We start from the raw sequence: 21418 nt of genomic DNA on the forward strand, positions 1-21418 counted from the left end.
GCAAGCATGGAAAATTTGATCCAAATGGCTTGGCCCTTATCTGGTTGATTCTACTTGGGGTGAGGATTCATACTTCATCAAAGAATTATTAGGTAACTTTCTTGAATTGCCAATTCATGGACAATTCTTGAAGAAAATACTTTTGTTGAAGGTATTTATTTTCCATGAACAGTAGTTATGGTTGTATATCCTTGTACATTTGTGTAATTTCCTATGCATATGTAAATAGTCCTTGTATATATGTATAATTTTTTTTGTACAATCTCAGGAAAGTTGTCTTAGGTTGTCATGTGTGTGGTCTTCTTTACCCAAAGAATCTGAATTCTTGCATGGATACTGGTATCCATCATCCCTAGATAGAGCCATTAATAGCCCTCATTTTCACTATACTAAAATTTTGATCCTTATTGTGAAAATGATCTAAAGTTGTGTGCATTGTTATGGTTTTGTGTCTTGTGTATTTCAAATTTTTAAAAGGAACCCTAACAAATTTCATTCTACCCAAGTTTAAAACAATGAAAATCCTGCCCTAGGGTTTTATTCAGGTATCTTAGGGTTGTATTCTTATCTTGCCACTAAAATTTTAATAAAAAATGTAACCTTTTTGCCCTTATCCTAAGTTTTTTAGGCAAGAGATTTTATATTTTCAAACTCCAGAGCTCCAATCTTATGCATGTGGCCTTGGCATCTAGTCCCAAGGTTTCTTTTTTCTTGCTCCTAATGTTACGATACAAGGTTTAGTGGAGGATCGTAGAGTGATCTTTTAGGTTCCCTAATGTTAAGATATCTTATTGTTGTAGTATTGTAGGTTTCTCATGGAAGTTTTAACTTATGACGATGTTACGATAGACAGGAAGTCAGGGTATTGTAAAAGTAGAATGGAGGAATTATGACCATGTGATTAGTGGCTTGTCATAAGATTGTAAAGCAACAAACAAAAAAGCAAGTTGGTAGTTCAAGTCAGAATTGTGACAAGTGTTCTATCCTGATTGGTCAAATAATCCAAAGTGTACAAGATGGATGCCACATTAAGTTGGTGGGACCGAAAATGTCTTTACATATGTTTGCAATCTGACAAATTCAATTCTACGATCTTATGAAAATCAATGTCCTATAAGATCTTAAGAGTAGTAAAAGGGTGTTGCAATGCTACGATAGGCACTGCATCAGGAAATTGTAGAAGTAAAAATTGAGGCTGGTGATGTTATGATAAAGGGAAGTAACGATCTCTCGTAGCATGTAGGGGTAAAGAAGATGATTGTTGAAGTCACGAAGTAGTCAATTGAGCCCGATCATAGGATTGTAAGTTGAAGAAAGATGAGATGAGATGTTACACTATGTAGCATAAACCACTTTTCATGAGATCATAAAGATTTGATGTCGCAGTAGCCAGTATATCATGAGATCGTAGAGATTTTTTCCAAGCCTTGAAACACTGTGATAAGGGTTTTTGACTTCATGAGATCGTAAGATCAAAGGGCATTTCTTCCCCACCTAAGATATTATGAGGGTTTTGACTCAAGGGTCGATCGTAGAATCATAAACCCTAAGTTGACATTATATTTTCTATTTTCTAAGCTAGAAATGACACAGGGTTCTCAATCAATGAGATTTAAGAAATAAACAAAAAGTACAACATTGAATAATAATGACGACACTCCCTTGAGGTGATAGATTAAGTTGATTTTATGGCTCAAGCATGCTAAGAATCAATGCAAAAGATGAACATTGATAATATGCATCGAGCTATAAAGATATCCTATCAATCAATTATAATTTACCATTTACAGAGAAAGAGTTTTTGAGCAATTGTAGAGTTTTCAATGCATACAGATAATTATTTTCAATGCCTGAGAGTGAAGTTCATATAGTGTTTTCTAGCTAGTTTAGAATGTTTGATAAGGAGGTTGAAGAGATTCAGGCAACAAACATGGAAATTGCAAAAACCTCCACTTCCAAGGGAGGAAAAACAAGATAGAAGAAACCAAACTGGTTTGTCAAAGAATGGTTAAAATTATTCCTAGAATCCTCAAATGCAAATGCAACATATGATCATGCTTTTGTTGACCCATATACATTGTGCATAGATGCTACATGCCCTGGGGTCATGGGTTTTGAGCTCTTTAGGTATTTCTACCATAACAGAGAGAAGAAGATCCCTGTTTGCAACCCTTGGAAGAAGAACTTGGCAAATTTGATATTTCTAGAGGTTTTTGTTGATGTGGATTTGGTGAAAGCTGTAGTAGTCATATAATCCATGTACCAAACCATTCCATAGGAAAGATGGAACTATTCTATGAACTATGGACCATGCCTCATTCATTGAAGCATTTGGATTGGATGATGTTATGAGTGAGCTAGTAGATTTGGAGAATCTACAGAAGAAATTCGATAGAAACACCAAGGCATACACAGGAAAGTCAATGCTATAGCATATCCCCATGGACCTAAAGAGTTGTGTGATTACCCTAAAAAAGTGGAAAAGTGATGCCTTTGGATAAATTCAAGATTTATTTTGTGAAAATAATGTATGGTGTCTACAAGGTGGTTGGCAAAGATGGATCAGACATGGTGTATAGAGCTGAATTTATTATTGCCAAAGATGTGTAAGACTCCTATCATGGTGGAGAATATGATTATGTTAAGTTCATTCTAGAAAATATGAAGGAGAATATTAAGCTAGCCCAGAGTGGAGAAATGAAGAATTTATGTTTCCTTCATTACTCATTGTTGATGCATTTGATCCTATAGAAGAATGTGGGATATTTTAGTTTAGATTTTGTTAATCACACCTCTAATGCTAATGGAGAGCTATGAGTTCAATTATGGACATGGGTATGGGACACTTCTTATCACTATTCTGATTTGGTCTCATTTTTCAATAATTTTAGTATTGTTATAATGAAAATGTTAGATCCATGTTACTTTAAGGCACTTGATATCCCGAAGAGTCTTTTGAGACTAGACCTACTCCTTGAAGGTAAGAGATTAGATCATAATTGGAGGGATATTTTCTTATTTCCAACCTTCTCCTTAATGAGAGTATATGGTTGTCCCCAACCACCCCACATATTGCCAAAATTCATTCCTCCAAGGTTGGGTGTTATTGAATTCATGTGGCAATTAGTTATGGTCAACTGAGAGTACTTATAGTCCAAGGGGCATATGGGCACTTTTCTATGTAGATGTTTTAAGGTGGGATACTTTTCAATTGGAAAAGAATCCCTAGATCGACCATATTCATTCTTTCCTCCACCATTACAATTTGTCAACATCACCATATAGAGTCTATGACCCTGACTACCCTCAAAGAAATTAGGAATTAAGTGTTGCCAAGTACCAAGGAGTTACCCCAGGAGAATGTTATTCCTAATATTGTTGAAGAGGGGGAGGCAATAGATAAATTGGCAAAACTTGATGATGTTTTGAGGGTAGAAAGGGAGTTGAAGAGAGTGGATCTCAATTTTAAGGGATTTTATATGGATATCCCCTATCCTCATAAGATTAGGAAGATGGTCAATGACCATGCTGAAATCATGACCCAAATGCCAGAGGGACCCATGGGAGAAGAGGAGATGGTGTGTCCTAATGGCCCTAAGCCTGATGTGTTTCCAAAAATAGAGGAAGATGAGCCTATCGAGGAATCATGGGTCACAAAAGGGAATAAGAGGCAAAAGGTTGTCCATATCCCTACAGAAGTAAAATAAATAACACTACAAATTCTGCCTAGTAATAATCAGTACTTTGTTGACTTAAGGAAAAGTTATATACAAGACAGGGTCAAGGTAGTTAAGAGCACACTCACAGATTTGGAACTAGTAGTAGCAAGGTTGGATGATAGGATCATCCAAGCCCAATAATTTATGGAAGATGATGATTTCATTAAATCAGCTAAGTTCAAAAGTTTTTTGTATAAAATAAAATAGAGTGAGTTGGTATTGAAGATGAAACTAGGAGAGTTAAATGAGAAAAAATTAGAACTAGTTGAGAAACTACATGCCTATGATCCTGAGAGAAAAGTCATGACTCTAGAGGAGGCAAGAGACCTCGTGCAAAGGAGTGGAATGTTGCTGGTACCCAGTTGGGATTTGGACCAAGCATTTATGCTTGATCAAATAAGGAGACAAGAATGACATCTCATATAAGGCATATGGTGCTAATGGATTACATAGAGGAACATGGTTCAACATTAACACCAAGTCTCTAGTAGTTTGGGCAATGGCACCTACATCAAATAAGCCTAAATTGATGGATGTGCAAAGCACATAATAGGGCAACATGGTTATGTGGACTTTACAGGGCACATCAGGCATAAAAATCTCAAAGGCCATGAAACATTTTTCTTTCATGAATGAGGCCAAGGTAGAAGATATAGAGACCGGGTTTCCCAAGTCTATACATGATTACATTGATGTGAGGAAGCTCTTTGAGGATGAGCTTAGGAAAAGCCATGTATACAAGGACAAAATTGAAGAGCTTGAGGCTAAGGTCCAAGCACTAGAGACTGAGGTTGCATCTCTTGGAGATAAACTTGTAAATACATAAAAAGTAGTTACTATAGAGTAGAGCCAAGAACAAAAAGATTAAGTGCAACCAACTAAGGACACAATTGAGGCCCCAACGCAAACATATGAGCTAGAGGCAAAAGATACAAAAGAGCCTAGCAGAATGAGCATTGATGCTCCGCCAACTCAACAAAGGACAATTTTGTCCTTAAGAGTTTGATGAACCACAGGGTTGAAACTCTGAAGAATATATCACAACAGGCTCATATTTTTTATGTTTCTTTACAAAGTGTTGAGCAATTCTGCAATGAGGCACTTTTATGGCTATCACCCACATTCAATCTGTGGGGGCCATATACATAATTCTTAGAGAGATTTATTGTATTGATGGCTAAAAATCTAGATTTTCCTGATAAAATAATCACAATAAAGGAGGGCTTAAAGTTAGTCAAAGAACTAATTGGCTTCTTTACTAGCAAACTACAATTCATACAAGGGAAGATAAAAGTATTATCTCAGGGAATTTAGCCCTACATACCACAAATTTTTGATGCCACTAATATAGTGAGGGATTGGCAGGAATGGTTCGATTCCTTTGGTGTCATTTTGACTCAAGAGGCCACTATGGAAATTTTTGAAGATAGCTTTGATACCCCTTATAATAAGTTGATTGACTCCTTGTTTAGAGTAGAAATAGACTTGAACAAATTTTATGTTGAGTCCAAAAAAATTATGGATGCCAGGTGGACTAAAGCCACCAAAGACCTAAAGGAGATCAAAACTACAAAATGACCCACCAAGAGAGAGATCTGTGTGTGGGAAGCGGTGGGAGAAATAAAGGCCTTGTTGGCAGGAAGTAGCTAAAACATTATTAAGGTTAAAGGCAAATAAGAGATTAAAAGATAAGATCAAATACACTGATCACTTTATCAGAAGGATAAAACTCTCATAAATAGGCCTATCAAATTTTGAAACTTTTGAGGAAGCGGATGGAAGAAGAGGACAAAGAGGAGTAAAGTCAAAGTGTGTGACATAAATTTTCACGTACTGACTTTTTCAACTACTTCCTCTTTTTGATCAAACACTAAGGAATGTCTTATATAAATTTTTGGGCATGTTTTGCACCTTTTGTATCCATTTAAGTTTTGACATGTGTCCTCCTCCCATTTGTGGCTTGTTGCAATCCTATTTGAGGATTTCCAGGATGAAGAGTTGAGGTCGAAAGTCTGTACATTTTTCAATTTATGTTATTTTACAGTCTGTCCAATCTTTTGTGATTGTATGAATGTGCTCAAACTTGTGAACTTGAGAGAATAATGAATATGAATGATCAAATGGCCAAGTTCTGAGTTATATTGTGAGTCTATATCTAGTGTTGTATTTGTTTTCAAAGGAAATTAATACAAGAGAGAATTTATGCATACCTATGTATTTGAGTTTTGTCTTCTTTCTTTCATATTTGTGATTTTGAGATTGGAATGAGCAATGTTCTTTTAGTTTATTACAATTTAGATAGATTCTATATCTCATATTGATTACATTTAGTTCAAGGAATCAAGTAACCTCTTTCAATAAGATTTAAAGTTTTGGGTATATGAGAGGGATATGATAATAATGAAGTTCAGAGTTTACTATTGACAAATTTAATTGCAAGTTAGTTAAATAGGTCCAAGACTATTGGTATCGACTCTAAAACATTATGGATGCTAGGTGGACTAAAGCCACCAAAGACCTAGAGGAGGTCAAAACTTCAAAATGATCCACCAAGAGAGAGATCTGTGTGTGGGAAGCGGTGGGAGAAATAAAGGCCTTGCCGGCAGGAAGTAGCTGAAACATTATTAAGGTTAAAGGAAAATAAGAGATTAAAAGATAAGATCAAATACATTGATCACTTTATCAGAAGGATAAAACTCTCATAAATAGGCCTATCAAATTTTGAAACTTTTGAGGAAGCGGATGGAAGAAGAGGACAAAGGGGAGTAAAGTTAAAGTGTGTGACATAAATTTTCACCTACTGACTTTTTCAACTACTTCGTCTTTTTGATCGAACACTAAGGAATGTCTTGTATAAATTTTTGGGCATGTTTTGCACCTTTTGTATCCATTTAAGTTTTGACATGTGTCCTCTTCCCATCTGTGGCTTGTTGCAATCCTATTTGAGGATTTCTAGGATGAGGAGTTGAGGTCGGAAGTCTGTACATTTTTCAATTTATGTTATTTTATAGTCTGTCCAATCTTTTGTGATTATATGAATGTGCTCAAACTTGTGAACTTGAGAGAATAATGAATATGAATGATCAAATGGCCAAGTTCTGAGTTATATTGTGAGTCTATATCTAGTGTTGTATTTGTTTTCAAAGGAAATTAATACAAGAGAGAATTTATGCATACCTGTGTATTTGAGTTTTGTCTTCTTTCTTTCATATTTGTGATTTTGAAATTGGAATGAGCAATGTTCTTTTAGTTTATTACAATTTAGATAGATTCTATATCTCACATTGATTACATTTAGTTCAAGGAATTAAGTAACTTCTTTCAATAAGATTTAAAGTTTAGGGTATACGAGAGGGATATGATAATAATGAAGTTCAGAGTTTACTATTGACAAATTTAATTACAAGTTAGTTAAATAGGTCCAATATTGCTAGTATCGACTCTATATACTCATGGATAAGGCACTAATCACTTAATTTTAGTTGCAAGTTGATGATTTGTATAATTGCAAGATAATCAAAATCAATTTTCCATTTGAAGTAATGAAGAACTAAAGTTGTTGGTCAACCCTTATTTGTAATTGCTTTCCTATTGATTACAAATTGTCATTAAGAAGTTTATTACCAATCTAAGAAGAAGATTATGACCATTTTTCTACTTAAGGGATAATCTTGAAAAGAAGGGTATCATAAAATTTATCAAATAAATTCCTAAGGTTTGCCCACCTTGGCCCTACAAAGCCTAAAGTGAGGGGAGTATTCTTATACCCTATTCAATTTAGTCTAGAAGCTAGGATTGATCATACTAAATATAGGATTTGGCTAATCCTTACTTTGGTTTTTGACTTATGTTTTCTCCTATTGGGTTTAAGGTACCTAGTAGTCTAAAAAACAACCAACAAAACCTTTTTCATAATATTTCTCATGTCTTGTAGCATGGGGAGAATAGTTGCTAAAGTTAAGAGTATCTTAACATTGGTTAGACTTGAATATAGCTGAGGGAATATGTCTTGCACAAAGTGAATTAGTTTAAGAAATGACAGATATTTAGAGAATATTCAATGTGCTTGTCCATCCAAAGAGATCCATCTGGTATCATTGTCTTTAAGAAGCTTCCTCCCATCAGTAAGTCCTTGAGAAAAGTTTTGAAATTCCTAGACTTGTTTCGGACTTTGACAAAAGTATTGGTAAATCTCTTTGATTAATGATTCCACTTTACTTACACAACCAAAATTATTGACAATTCCAAAAGCTAGATTCATTCGATGGGTCATGCAGTGAATGGGAATAACATAGATGTCCAAATCATTCTTGATCTTATTGCAAAGACCACCTTTATGACCTTGCATAATTGAAACTCCATCTGCTCTAACACACACCAACTTTTTGGCAATCTCCATGTTATTCATACCTCCATAATCAATTAGAGTACTCTTTAATAAAACATATAAATTTTTGGATGTCACACTACAATTCAATTTAGCAATAGATAGTAGAAAGGGTTGATGGTAATGATTGTTTACAATATAAACATGCATGCACACCTAGGAAGTATTATCAATTGTTGTAATTTCATCTAGCGACAATGCAATGAAATTTGAGTGTTTTATTTTTTTCCTTCATATCTTGTTTTTCAACCTATGCAAGATAACTAGCCCATTCCCACCCGCTGTTTACTGATCAGTGACTGTTCAGATAATTTCAAACTTTTAAAAAGTGCAATAAACCAGTAATTGAAGGGTAGTCTGTCATAGGGCACCCTCTACTCAACATATAAAAGATCACACTTAATTGAACAACTTTTCCCATATTTTGCACTTCCATTGCTTTCTCAATAAAATCTTCAATGGAACCTTTTATTGTAGAATGATTCTCTCGTATTTGCTTGTGTAACTTGTATATTTTAGCATTCCTAATATGTAGATAGTTGTGTTTGTTTTCCAAGTTAGCCCAGATTTTTCAACTCCATCTATAGTTTCCTTTTTGTCAACTTTACTGACATGCCTTTCTATGGTATCGAGTTTAAGTTGCAACCTCTTCTCCTTCTTTGTTATCTCTATGCAAATCTTACATCTGCATTCTATAGGAGGTGCACCATCAATTAAATTGGCCACTAGTTCAATGAACCAATACTTTTCCACCCATTCTAATAGAAATTTCCTTTTGGATAGATCCCAATGAGATCAATCTTTTTTTCATTCCAATTTTCTTTTCCCCTTCTGTGCATGAACATGATTTATGGAATCACTTTTGGTTTTCTCACCCGACTGGTCTGGAACTGACTCCAAGTCTATAATATCAATTTGTGACTCCCTACTCAGGGGAATTTCCTCCAAATCATGTTCAAGTTCATCCTCGACTGAGATATCAGGTTCACCAACTTGAACTTCTTCAATGTGGTCTCCAACTTGTGATGAATCTCCCTTTTCAATAAGCATTTGAGATCTAATTTGTGAATCTTGTAGGTTGTCAACATTTTCACCACCAAAATATGCGAATATGGTTCTACGTTTTGGTAATGGTGGCCTCTCTTGGCTATTAGGGATCCTATCGAAACCCCTATTACCCCTCGTGTTTGACATTGCAAACGATGAAGGCTATAAAAAACAAATCAACTTAGTTGTTGAACAAAAGACTCAAAAGTGACGAGTTAAAGATTATGGCAATAGACTACTTAGACTACATATAATAATAATAATAATATGATTCATTCTCATAAAAAGGGTACTACTGCTATAGTACTACCCAATAAAATTTATAGACCTATCTTAGCATGTGAGATGTCTAGTCACCAATGGACACTAGACAGTAAAAAATAACCAGTACCAGTACTACATTAAAAATCACTTACCTTTTATGAAAACCACGGTCCACGAGTCAATGGGAAATGCACTTAGCACTCTGAAACTTTAGCAACAATAATAAATGTCAGTCTCCAAACCAGAAAAGAGTGAATTTTGTAGAATAATAATATCTTATAGTCCAATCTACGTTGGAAAATTACGCGAGATTAACAAGCGGGAATGTCAAATGTAGGCAAAACACATCTTCCTATGCAAGCCCACAATAGGAAACAGTTGGCTAAATGGGGCTGGTGGTCAACACACATTGAGAAAATGGTAGGCAATGTCCAACCCAAGGGAAAATTAATCGGTTGTAGTAATGGCAAAAGAACATTGTCCAATAAGAAACAACATGCAAAGGATGACAAATTTTTAAAATAAATGTATCCAAGATGTATATTACATTGGTGATTAGACTAAGTTTTTGGACCAATCATGTGATAACTAATGGGCAACTACCACGGGCGTTGGACCCAAATTGTATAAATATTTGGCGATGCAGTTGACTTGCATTACATGCACAATTCACCAAATGACGATCGACCCATGAGACAGATTGTCGAATGGTAAAGATTAGCCATCCTCCTTCCCCATTTTCACCTTTTCACTCATCTCCTTCTTCTCATTGGCCTCCAACCTTGACTCCTCTTTAACATCCAAATGTTGTGATATGGAGCCTCAACTCCTCCTCTTTAACATCCAAATGTTGTGATGTGGAGCAGCTCCACATCACAACATTTGGGTGTTAAGAGGAGGAGTTGGGGTTGGAGGCCAATGAAAAGAAGGAGATGAGTGAAAAGGTGAAATAGAGGATGGTGACACTGAGGTGGAGACGAAAGAGAATACCTCAAAATCTAAGGATGATAAAACCAAGAAGAGGAAGGTGGTCAATTGGGACACCACTCATGTATCCACAAGTTTCACAATGAATGTTGTTGACTTCACTTCCAATGTCATCCCTCTTACTCATGTTGCCAAAGATACTTCACCAATGACAACTACCTTCCCTGTGAGGATGGAGAAAAAAATATAAGGAAATGTTTGCTGCTAACCCTAATGTGATGTATGTATAGGATTTGGAGGTGCCTAAAGGAAAATGTGCAGGTTGCTAGGAGTTGAGTGGTTCGGTTGGAGACACTAAACATGAGATGGAGGCCCTCAATGCTCAACTCACTGCTTTGGACAAGAGTTTTAGGACTCTGTTTAAGTTTTCTCTAAAGGTGACCCATGTTGTTGCCACCACGCTTCAATTGCTTCACCAAAAAAGTGAAGAAGATGGTCTTGACACTAGGGATTCAAAGCAATTATATGGATTCCTTGTTGATGATTGGGCCAAAGTCCTGTTGATGAAAAAGGGAAAGGACAAGGCTAAAGCTTAGGTCTTTGTTTTGTTATGTTTTACATTCTATTCTCTGGATTTGCTAGTATACTCCAACTTTATTTGGACTGGCTGATGGGCCTTACAAACTTTATTATTTTGTTAAGTAATTATAGTGGATATGGTAAGTATGTTTATAAGTCTTTTAAAAGGAATAACCATATGCTAGTTGCTAGTAATTTTGCTTTAGTTACTTGTAATTGTGATATTTTGTCAGATACTTTTCTGATAGGCAATATTGGTTTGGGGAATATGTTTTTTTGATATTAAGGGACAAAGCCGTGAATGTGCTATTAGTTTAGTTTCTAGTCTTCTACTCTGAATGATTTAATCATTGTTTTGTACTAAGAGCCAACCCCCCAATTTTCACTTGCTTTAATATCAAAAATGTATAAGCAAAAGCGAAACTACCAAAATCAACATAAAAATAGCATAAAAGATACAAAATTCAGTACCAAAACATATTATTGTAATTACTTAAGAATCTTGAACAGAAATTGAAACTTGTAATTATGCGAAATATAATTTCTGCTGCCAATCTTAAAAACTAAACAAATTCATTAAATATCTTGTTTTAATGCCTTAAATTTTAAATTATAAAAATTACAAAACTAAATGACAGGGAAACAAATTTTACAGATTTCACCGTTACAAAATTACCAAGAAGCGTTCTACATTTAATAAAACGAAAGCATGAATAATAGGTAGCTTCTAAATGCTGCAGGATGCGTAGTTTCACGGCATAAACTACACAATGTGCAATCATTGTTGAAGATGCTCTAAAGATTTCAATGCATGATTTCATACCAGAAACTGAATAATATCATCGTTTTTATAACTCTGCTCATCTTTCTCTAACTCGGGATGCGGGCATTTCGTTCCTTGTTTTAATTGATACAAGTGGGAAGAGAAGATTTCAGGGTGGCAATATATATACGGAGGCAACCCTGACTAAAAAGAGAACGATTAAAAAACAGTAAGGGTGGCAAGAGAAAGAACGGGGCAAGCCACAGTTCACATGAAAAACATGCGTATTCCCTCACAAAAATCATGAACCCACCTGAACCTAAAATTTCCGGGCTTTTTAAACAACGGCGAGTTCGTTGGGACAGCAAGGAGGAGGGCAATAACGTTTGCAGGTGAGTGTAAGGCCACATCTCAATGGTTTAGTGTATTAGTTTCTCCAGCATTACAAATTTTATGGATTTCTGTGAATTGGGTTTCATGCGGATGTTCAGAATCCACTTGCTTCAACTGTTTTAGGTGTGGGCTTTGTGTCAATTTTAATGTCTTTCTTTTCCTAGTACCACAAAATTAATGGGTATATGTGAATCAGGCCATCCGTAACTTTTTCAAAATTTATGTGCTCCAGCTATTAAGCGATGTGATTCATGACAAAATTTAGTTTTCAAAACAATATATTATGAAAATTTTCTGTAATGTGAGCACCATTGATAATAAATTTCCTTGCCTCATTACGAATTGGGTTGTCCAACTGTGGGCCATTATTCTGTTAATTTACCTCGTATTGAACATGATATATGAGTCGAGGTCCTGATGTATGGGTACAAAGCTGAAGAGATCTGTTTGGTGTCAAGTTTATTCTTGTAGTCGGGGAAGGGATATGTTTTTTCTTCTAGTTATCTACCCTAAACACCTAGGGCAAGCATCTGCGTACTAGGCACGTTCATCTCTTAGAATTGAACTTGGCCATAGGCCATGGTAGCAAATTCTATATACCAGGTGGCTTATGTCTGTTTCGGGATCATCTGTCTTGATGCTATTCATTTGGTCTCACAGAGTGAATTTTCTGAAGAGATGGGTTTTATTCATCCAGTACACAAGAAGTATGGATGAACCTAAATTAGCTCAAAACTATCCCAAAAACTATATTGAATTATTTGTATGAGTTAATGGATTATCTCAAGCATGGTAGCCAGACTTTTCAAGTTAACTTTGGCTCTGGATGGACTCAGGCACCGAGATTCAAGAAACAAGAAACTGATTAATGAGGAAGAGTTCCTTGTATCTACAGGCCACCTGCATTAGGACGGGCCTGCGAAAACCCGAAAAATACAAAAGGCGTGTTTTCTAAAACTATGATAATAATGTGTGCTATAATATTTTTGAGAGGCCGTGCCAGTGCAGTGGTCCTGGGTTTAAGCCCTTGCTGGTGGGTATAAGGTTGGAGCATTAAATCACGTGGAATGCAATTTGTTGGTCAATGGCCTGATTGAAAAGGTAGCCCAGATCAACAGAACATAAGGCCTGTACATATATCGAATTTCATAAAATAAGATGTTTCCATCGTTACACAAGAAATTAACTTGAGTGGTTCTGTTTTTGTAGTCTTTCTAGGTCAGCTCTGTATCATGATTGAACTCTCCGAGTATTATCAAAACCCCAAGGCTGGCCAAGTCCGAGCCCTAGAGTCACTAGAGTAACTTGAGCTCTCTATATCTCCATATTATGGAAATGCCTTCAAATTTCAAAAAACAAGTTGTTTTTGTCTCTTGTTAAATAATCTGATTTTTTACCAATTATTTCTTACTTAGATCCCAGTTTTTTCAAAATATCTTTTACTTTTAGTTTGCCAAGTTTTCCCCAAAAGACATTCTTTTTTCTTAAATGCGTGGATGATGTTGGCATGACATGCCTTCCTGCTTCATGTGAAACACTTTTAACCTAGAGTTATGAATTGGCAAGGCCACAAATGGTGGACCTCATCCCTGTACTTCACTTGTTAAAACCCACGAGCTCAACGGTCCAGCAAATGCACAAGGCCTGTGAGCACAGTGGCTCAGCAGAGTTTGAACCTTGGTGCCCACTTCATGAAAAAAGTGTTTAAACCACGGCACTACATGCCTGAAGACACCCCAAAAGACTTGCTGCTATGGATTAAAATCATTAAATTATGAGTTTTGTGCATTTGTTTGTTGAGATTTCCTGATGGTGCAGGGTCGTATACCAGAATTATAGTTAGTTAGGTCAAGAATCTGGTAATTTTATAACTCACATTATCTATTACCTCTATGGCCGCTATCAAAATATGGAATTCTAGGTAATTTAAAATTTATTAGAATCTAAACTATTTGGGAAAAATAACCAAATTCTGTGATTAATTCATGGAAACCAATTTGGCAAGCAGAAGGGAGCCACTGTTTTTTTCTAGGGTTCACATGTTGGTTTATAACTTTTGATATATATTACTTAAAATTTGGCATTTAATGAAGGACCTGTGAATTTTTAGTATGTAATGGTCCATTCTGTTTGCTGAATGGCAGAGTCACAGCTGATTTGATGTCCTTGCTATTATTTTATATTAGAACAATAGGGTTCTATAGTTGAAGAGAAAATGCAGAAGCTCTCTAGAATTCATTGTAGCCGTTGGCTAGCTGGAATCAAACAGAAGAAAAAGCTCAGCGGCAGGCAGCAAATATTACTGATGGCCCAATTTAGTTGTTCTTCAGTGACATGATGATTTATTTCTTATTTAATATCATGTGTAAGATGCCAAAAGTTAATGCTGGATTTCTTAATTATGTTTAATCAGAAACATTTTTACCTGGCAGCAAGATTACTGGAAACAACAGATGGCTCATTGAGTCAAGAAGCAGAACCTGGAATGAAGAAAACTCTATTTTTTTCTAGTGTATCGGATTCTGAAACATTACCTGATTTTATGCCTTTGTTTCCTGCTCTCTGCAATGCATTTAGCAGTGATACTGATGATATTATTTGGGAAAAGAACATAGACTTTGAGCTTCCATTAGCTTTTCGAGCTCAAGTAGCTGACTCTGAAAATACATGCAGAGATGCCAAAATTGAAACTGATATGGAAGATGAAGACTACAAGTTTTTTCTTGCAAACATTATTCAGGATGGTGTATCCTATGCTTTTCAGTTGAAAAAGACACAAGATGGTGCTGAAGCATTCATCAAGTATGAAGAAGCAGAAGATGGACAGAGAATACATCAATCTTTGGACATTAATTTTTTTAGTGAGGCGAAATCAACTTCTAGTTGGAGGAAAAAGTCCTCTTTTAAAAAAAGTAAGTTAAAGTCTCATGTTGATAACAAAAAAGAGGGAGCAAAGAAAAGGAAAAGAGCAATGGAGATGAATGTTTCAGGAAGTTTACAGGCAAAGATGACTGGGAAAAGACAAGCAGCCTTGCAACGCAATGGTAGTCAAGTATTGAAGGCAGAAGAAGCAACCTTGCAATATAATGCCAATCAAATTATCAAGTCAGAGGAAACAACCTTGCAAAATAATTTTAGTCATGTTGTCAAGGAAGAACCTTTCTGGGAAACATCAAGTCCTAATGTAAGTGACTATATGGTGTACTTCAGCTTTAAAATGAAGTTAGTCATGTACTTAGATCTTTCAATCTTTCACTTTAGTTTGTTTTATGTGCACTTCATCTAATGGGTGGCAATTTTAACTTGTAAGAATATAATTTAATGTAGCTGTTACACTTTCATGTATTTGATGATGGCTTATTTTGTGCAGGAGCATGATGTTGAGATTTTTGAAAGCAGAAATATGATTCAATCAGCAGATTTTAAGAAAAATCTTGAGGTTATTCTTAAAGAGCCTTTTAATACACAACAGCTTCATGACTTGTGGAATGCTGCGAGTTGCCGGAAGCCTATTGTACAACTTCGGCAGACACGCCATCGCATTGTTCAAGTACAGACCAATCAAGAAGGCTCATCATATTTAGATTATCATCCAGGTCAGAATGACACTATATTACCATTTCACTGCTAATGTGCATTACTTCAATCCACTTTCGAGTCTGTATTTACTATTTATTAAATGATTAAGTTTCGTTTTCCAGTCTGAATGGTTCAAAGAACAATATATTTGTATTTGATAATACAAATGACAATGTTTGTCTTTATTCTTAAATTCTAGTATCAATATATAACTCATTTGTGGAATTAACATGGAATATGACCTTTAATAAATGGAAGAAGACGAGATATTTAACAGCATACCTCATTCTTCCTTAGTAGCTATGATGCTGTATAAACATATCTCCTCACCAAGCATCAACAAAACTAGAGTCTGGAGAGAACGTTAACACCTATGAGGACACTTAATGGAAGAAAAAAATTATCGTACCCTATCTGATCTCCATTTTCATTCTGGACATTCATGACATATGATTACATTACTTGTGGGTCATTAAGTTGAAAAGCTGCACCTTGTATAAGATGAAGATCTTTTTTTTTTTGTAAAAGCTTTTGGTCACTAATAATTAGTAGGTACAGAACATCTTTACAGAAAATACAGTAGGCCAGCATGAAGCATGTTCCGCAAATAAGAGATTGATCTGAACAATAGAAATAATCAACTGAACAGACTATATGGGGAAAACTGTATCTTATCTGTAAAGACAAGGAAGTGCAACTATCCAAAAATATGATTGTGGGCACATGCACAGGCAAAAGTTGAGAATGCCATGTAAATCGTGTAAATAGTGGAGGAAATATTTCTCCAAATAAAAGTTAATGGTCATATAATTAGATGCTTATGGATGTATTATGAAAGGGACGAACATTTCTTCATAATAAGAGGAGGATATAAAAACTTGATCATTTTCCATCTGCATGTGGCTCTGTATCACATTAGTGGCCACCTTAGACATTATATGGTATATAGTTTTTAAGGACATAAAACACACTATAAAAAATGGGAATGATAAAACGTCAATGACAAATTATGTTGTGTTTAGGCACACAACCTTCCCTCTTACTAGGAAAGATATGTTTGCAAAGGTAATGGACTGAAACATAATAGTGAAATAGGTAAAAGTTGATCTCCCTTAAAGACCCAAGTCTTTGGAAAGAAATAATGCACATAACTGTAAGTTTGTAACTCACAACAAATAAATAAACAGACTATGATTTATTTGAGTGTATTTTGCCTAATTCAAAACATTATTCATTCCCTGGATGAAATATTATGGTTTGCTGGTGGACTAAGAAAATCTAGAAGAATTGAGACTCCAGCAACAGAACTTGGGAAAAATGGAAACAAAAACAGAAACTTGGAATGATGCAGAATCTGGAGAAAATATGTAGCATAGATTATAGGGCGACTCAAAGGTGATGAGACCACTGTGCTAGTGTCCATATGTATTAGTCCTTTGTAGAAAGAAATGCACCTCAGGAACAAGAGATAGTTATTCTATACCAATAATGAATAATGTGAAAAGCATACTTGACAATATTGGGAAATAATAGCAAGATTCTTCAAAAACCTAAATGATTTATATTGCAACAAATGAAGGCAATGATCTATGAAAGGAATTACAAATATTGAACAAAGGTTAGAGAATACAAAACCTCCATTCAATTAAGTCACAATGTGTAATGTGAACTTGTTGAAATAGGATCTATTAATAAATAAATAATAATAAATCAAAACAATAATAATAATTTTTTTTGTCTACATGGAGGACTTTGATCTCTGGGGGAATCTCTCTTCTATATGCAAAAGTGGCATCAAAGTTGTAATCCTCTAAAAGTGAAACCCTATGACCGTACTGTATTGATTTTTTTTTTAATGTTAAACATAGTTCAAAAAAGATAAAGAGTATAATATCAGAAGTCTGAGAGTATCATGATCAAAGCAAGTAAGCCTAAGCTATCTACTATAAGCTCTATCTGTTATGCATTTACATTGTTCTTACCTAAGCTACCGATTCGGGTGTGAATGCAGATATGGGTACAAGAATCCGGTATGCAGATGCGTGAATTTTTTTTAAGAAGTTTTGGGTGCATTTGGATGTGTTTATATATTATAAAAATATTCTATATATATAATATCATAATATATTATATATTATAAAATATTCTATACATAATATATTATATATTATATAATATAATACAAATTATTTATTATTCATATTATAAAATAAGTTATAAGAATTGTATGAATCCCCAAAGACGAATGACCAAACACAAATGAAAACATTCAAAATTCGTACATGAATGATTTTAGACTAATACTATCAAATAAAATAAACAGCTCTACAGCAATATCAAAAAAATAAATGTACTTAAATCCCTCCAGTTCGTATATTAACCCAGAATAGTTCTGACAGTATATTAACCCAGTTCGTATACTAAAAAGCAATTAATATTTCTGACGGCATTCAATTAATATTTGGCATTCTACCTATTACGTATTTTACTGCACTGAGCTTTTCTGGTGGTGAAGTAACCTTGTGCTGGTCTTCTCTGTTCCATCTGTTGGAGGGTTTGCTGTCTTGAATAGAATTTACATATCCTTAGCGCTTCCAAAGAGGATCCACATCTGATTCGGCATCTGTCTCTGGCCCTAGACTGGGCACATTGGTAACCAAGGCTTTTACAGATCAAAAAATAACATATCCGCTAGAGTCTAAGAGTAATAAACACAAGGTGCTATTACAGAACCGGGTCATGAAGAATCCCATGACCCCACTATGTGACATATCCGCTAGAGTCTAAGAGTAATAAACACAAGCTGCTATTAGAGAACCGGGTCATCAAGAATCCCATGACCCTACTATGTTTTTGCTGCATTTGATCTGGTTCTTTCTCAGGAGTGCCAAGAGGAGGATCCACTGCAGGTGGAACTGCTGCTGTAGCTTCCCACCTAGGAGTTTTGGTTCTTTGTTCTTAGCCTTAATTGCTTCTTTGTCAATGCCTTTTTCACCCAGGAACTGATTAAAAAATTCTAGCTCTTTCTGATCCATCATATCTTTATAGGTGTTGAAATAATGTGCAGATCTAATGTTTGATTTATAAATCAGGAGAGCACCTTTCTGTACTAGGATTATGTATCTACTTTTATGTATTTCAAGAGTAGCTGAAACCTGCATTATATAAAATAATGCGAGTTTAGCATTAAATTCAGTAAGCATCCTTCTCTTAGCCTGGGAAACATTTCATTGCTCTTATTCGAAATGAACCAAAGGATCTCAGCAGAAAGTACAACCCAGAATTTGTTCCATTTGAAATCTAAAACATCAACATATCCAGCAAAAATACATGTTCAGCAGACTCAGGCATTGTGATATCCCCCCCCCCCCCCGAAAGAAGATTCAATCAATAAACTGATAATATTAAATAAATGATAATACTAATACATATAAATCAATAGTTCTATTATTAATGATATGATATATAATTAATATAATTATAAATAATGTGATATTATATAATTCATACAATAAATAATATAAATGAATTGATGATAGTAAATCTATTATTAAGTAATAATAATAATAAAAAATATCACTCAAATATCAATTCATTGACTTATCAACTAGGCTGGATAATTCTTAGGGCAAATATTGTATTAGCAGAAAATACCATGCACGAATCAACCGACATTTGGAACATTTGTAGTTAAGGTATGACTATCCGACATAACAAAAGATCAATATCCACTAAGACTCAATAAAGTATTAGTGGCACAAAAATAATAGTTTAAAGTGACGACAATGGCTATTTGGATACAAGGGAAAGGTGCGATTAGAAAGAGATAAGGCACGCCCCAATAATTCCATCTCTTCATTCATAGATGACAATATAAGAATGCATTCTTGTTGATCTCTCAAGGCATGAAACATACAATGAATTTCACCTTTCCTAAACTAATATAAATGATAAACCAGTATCCACTCCTTTTTGAATGTGGCTGTCTCTGACATACTATTAATACATCAGGAATCCCATTTAATAATCTGATATCGGGAATTGGATGATTCATCTCTTGTCAATGCCTGGGAAATTACAAAACAATATAATCAAGGGATGCATTTAATATATCCCATCATGATTACAAGAAGATACATATAGAGATGAGCTGATGCAACACCCATGACGGATTATATGGCGATCAAGGAAATTGGAGAAAGATGACACTTATTAGAAGTTTGTATCAGAGCAGGCACTGTCTTGTAATGAGTAACTCGTAAATCACGAAGTTCTCCTTGAATCAAAGACATCATTGTATCAATTATAGGCATATTTAAAAGGCAATTAAAAATGAGATCATAGAAATAAAGTAACATAGAAATGAGATCATTAGCTAGTTGATGAAGAGTATTAGGTGACTACAATAGTAAAGATGTGATAAAATATTTAATCATCTATAAACCAAGGCATCAAGTATATGCAAAGAGGGGATATAAACTATTATCATCAAATAAAGAGCCATCAGCGGATTCAATCAGAAAATGTTAAATGTTACAAAGTCGACTACTTATTGATTAGTCAAAGTCTCTCTTGAGGACTCCTGGATATATGAAGGCAATTCAAAAGAATACCAAAGCACGTGTTATTAATCAACTTACGAAATAGGGTATTTGGTATAAATCTATAAACCAGTAGTTAACTGACACGTTAACATACTAACTAACAGAACCAAACACCATTCCGGAATTTAGGTCTCCCACAATGACACTTAATTGAAAATATAGGCTTGACTTTAAATGTGTGGCTGCTAGGGAAGATATTTAGTAACAGATATGGGTCTATTATTCGTGATAGTTTTGTCATAGATACTTTTATTTAGGGTCTTAAAATAGTTCAAAAAAATGAAAACACATGTACTAATAGATGATCATAGCTTTTTTTGTTGGTGATCAATTAGTCTTTCTAAGACATTAGTTAAGAAGAAACATAGATGAGTGATTCATATTATGAAAGAATGTTACTATAGAGAAGGGTTGTGAAGAAACAAGGTCATGTCTCTAAGGAAGCATCTCCTCATCGGATCAATTATAAAAGGGTAGTCAATTCCTCTTTTCTGGTTTACTTATCCTGTATGTATTTTTTCTTTGTTCCGAGTGATTAGCTTTGACATTTTGGTGCATATGGTGCATGTCCTTCATTACTTGGTCCAAGTACAAGAATGGATGGACTTTATTGCTGAAGGACCAAGACAGTACTTGACATTGGAACTCAAGACATTGCAGGCACATTGCAAATGGAGCAAAGAGGGGATACAACACGAACAAAGGATAGCACATCACCAAGGGCAAGTCTATCGAGTAACAAAGTCGATCTGAAACAGGCTAGTTTAGGTTCTAAAGGTTGATGCTACATCTAGTCAAGAACAAAATACCACCTTGATTCCAGCCATTGAAGTTTCTAGTACTGGTTTAACCACTGGAGAATACAAGAAACATTCTTCATCACGTTGTAAATCTGTTTAGTCAATGCATCAATAAAATTAGAGCTATCTTGCCATTTGAGCTGACTGATAAAAGAATCACTGTGTAGGATCTTGTCTGGGAAAAACAGCCAACTTTGAGAATCAAAGCATAAGTTATCTTTAGAGATGGAGGAATCCCATTCTTAGAACTCAAGACTTCCCAAGATCTAAGATGATTGTCAATGAGCAGCACATCCTTGATAAGTGATATCCCAAGAGAGTCCGAATACTTTGCAGATTAGCTTCGGGCGAGGGCA

At 35.0% G+C, this 21418-nt stretch overlaps 1 protein-coding gene across 5 annotated transcripts in view; it reads left to right on the forward strand.

Annotated features, from left to right (window-relative positions):
• The first annotated feature begins 11584 nt into the window (after positions 1-11584).
• LOC149550127 (uncharacterized) overlaps positions 11585-21418 on the forward strand; it is a 63173-nt gene continuing 53339 nt past the window's right edge. The window contains exons 1-3 of one of the 5 annotated variants that reach the window (XM_089793255.1): positions 11585-12078; positions 14753-15263; positions 15450-15675. In XM_089793255.1, coding sequence (XP_089649381.1) covers positions 11990-12078; positions 14753-15263; positions 15450-15675 — 826 coding nt within the window. In that variant the 5' untranslated portion in view covers positions 11585-11989. Of the gene's footprint in view, positions 12079-14492; positions 15264-15449; positions 15676-21418 lie in introns of all 5 variants that reach the window. The other 4 variants (XM_089793253.1, XM_089793251.1, XM_089793254.1 and 1 more) reach the window with 4 other exon arrangements.

The sequence above is a fragment of the Cupressus sempervirens genome, chromosome 7, assembly GCF_028749045.1.
Source record: "Cupressus sempervirens isolate cs-2001-9-10 chromosome 7, ASM2874904v1, whole genome shotgun sequence".
Classification (NCBI taxonomy): Eukaryota; Viridiplantae; Streptophyta; class Pinopsida; order Cupressales; family Cupressaceae; genus Cupressus; species Cupressus sempervirens.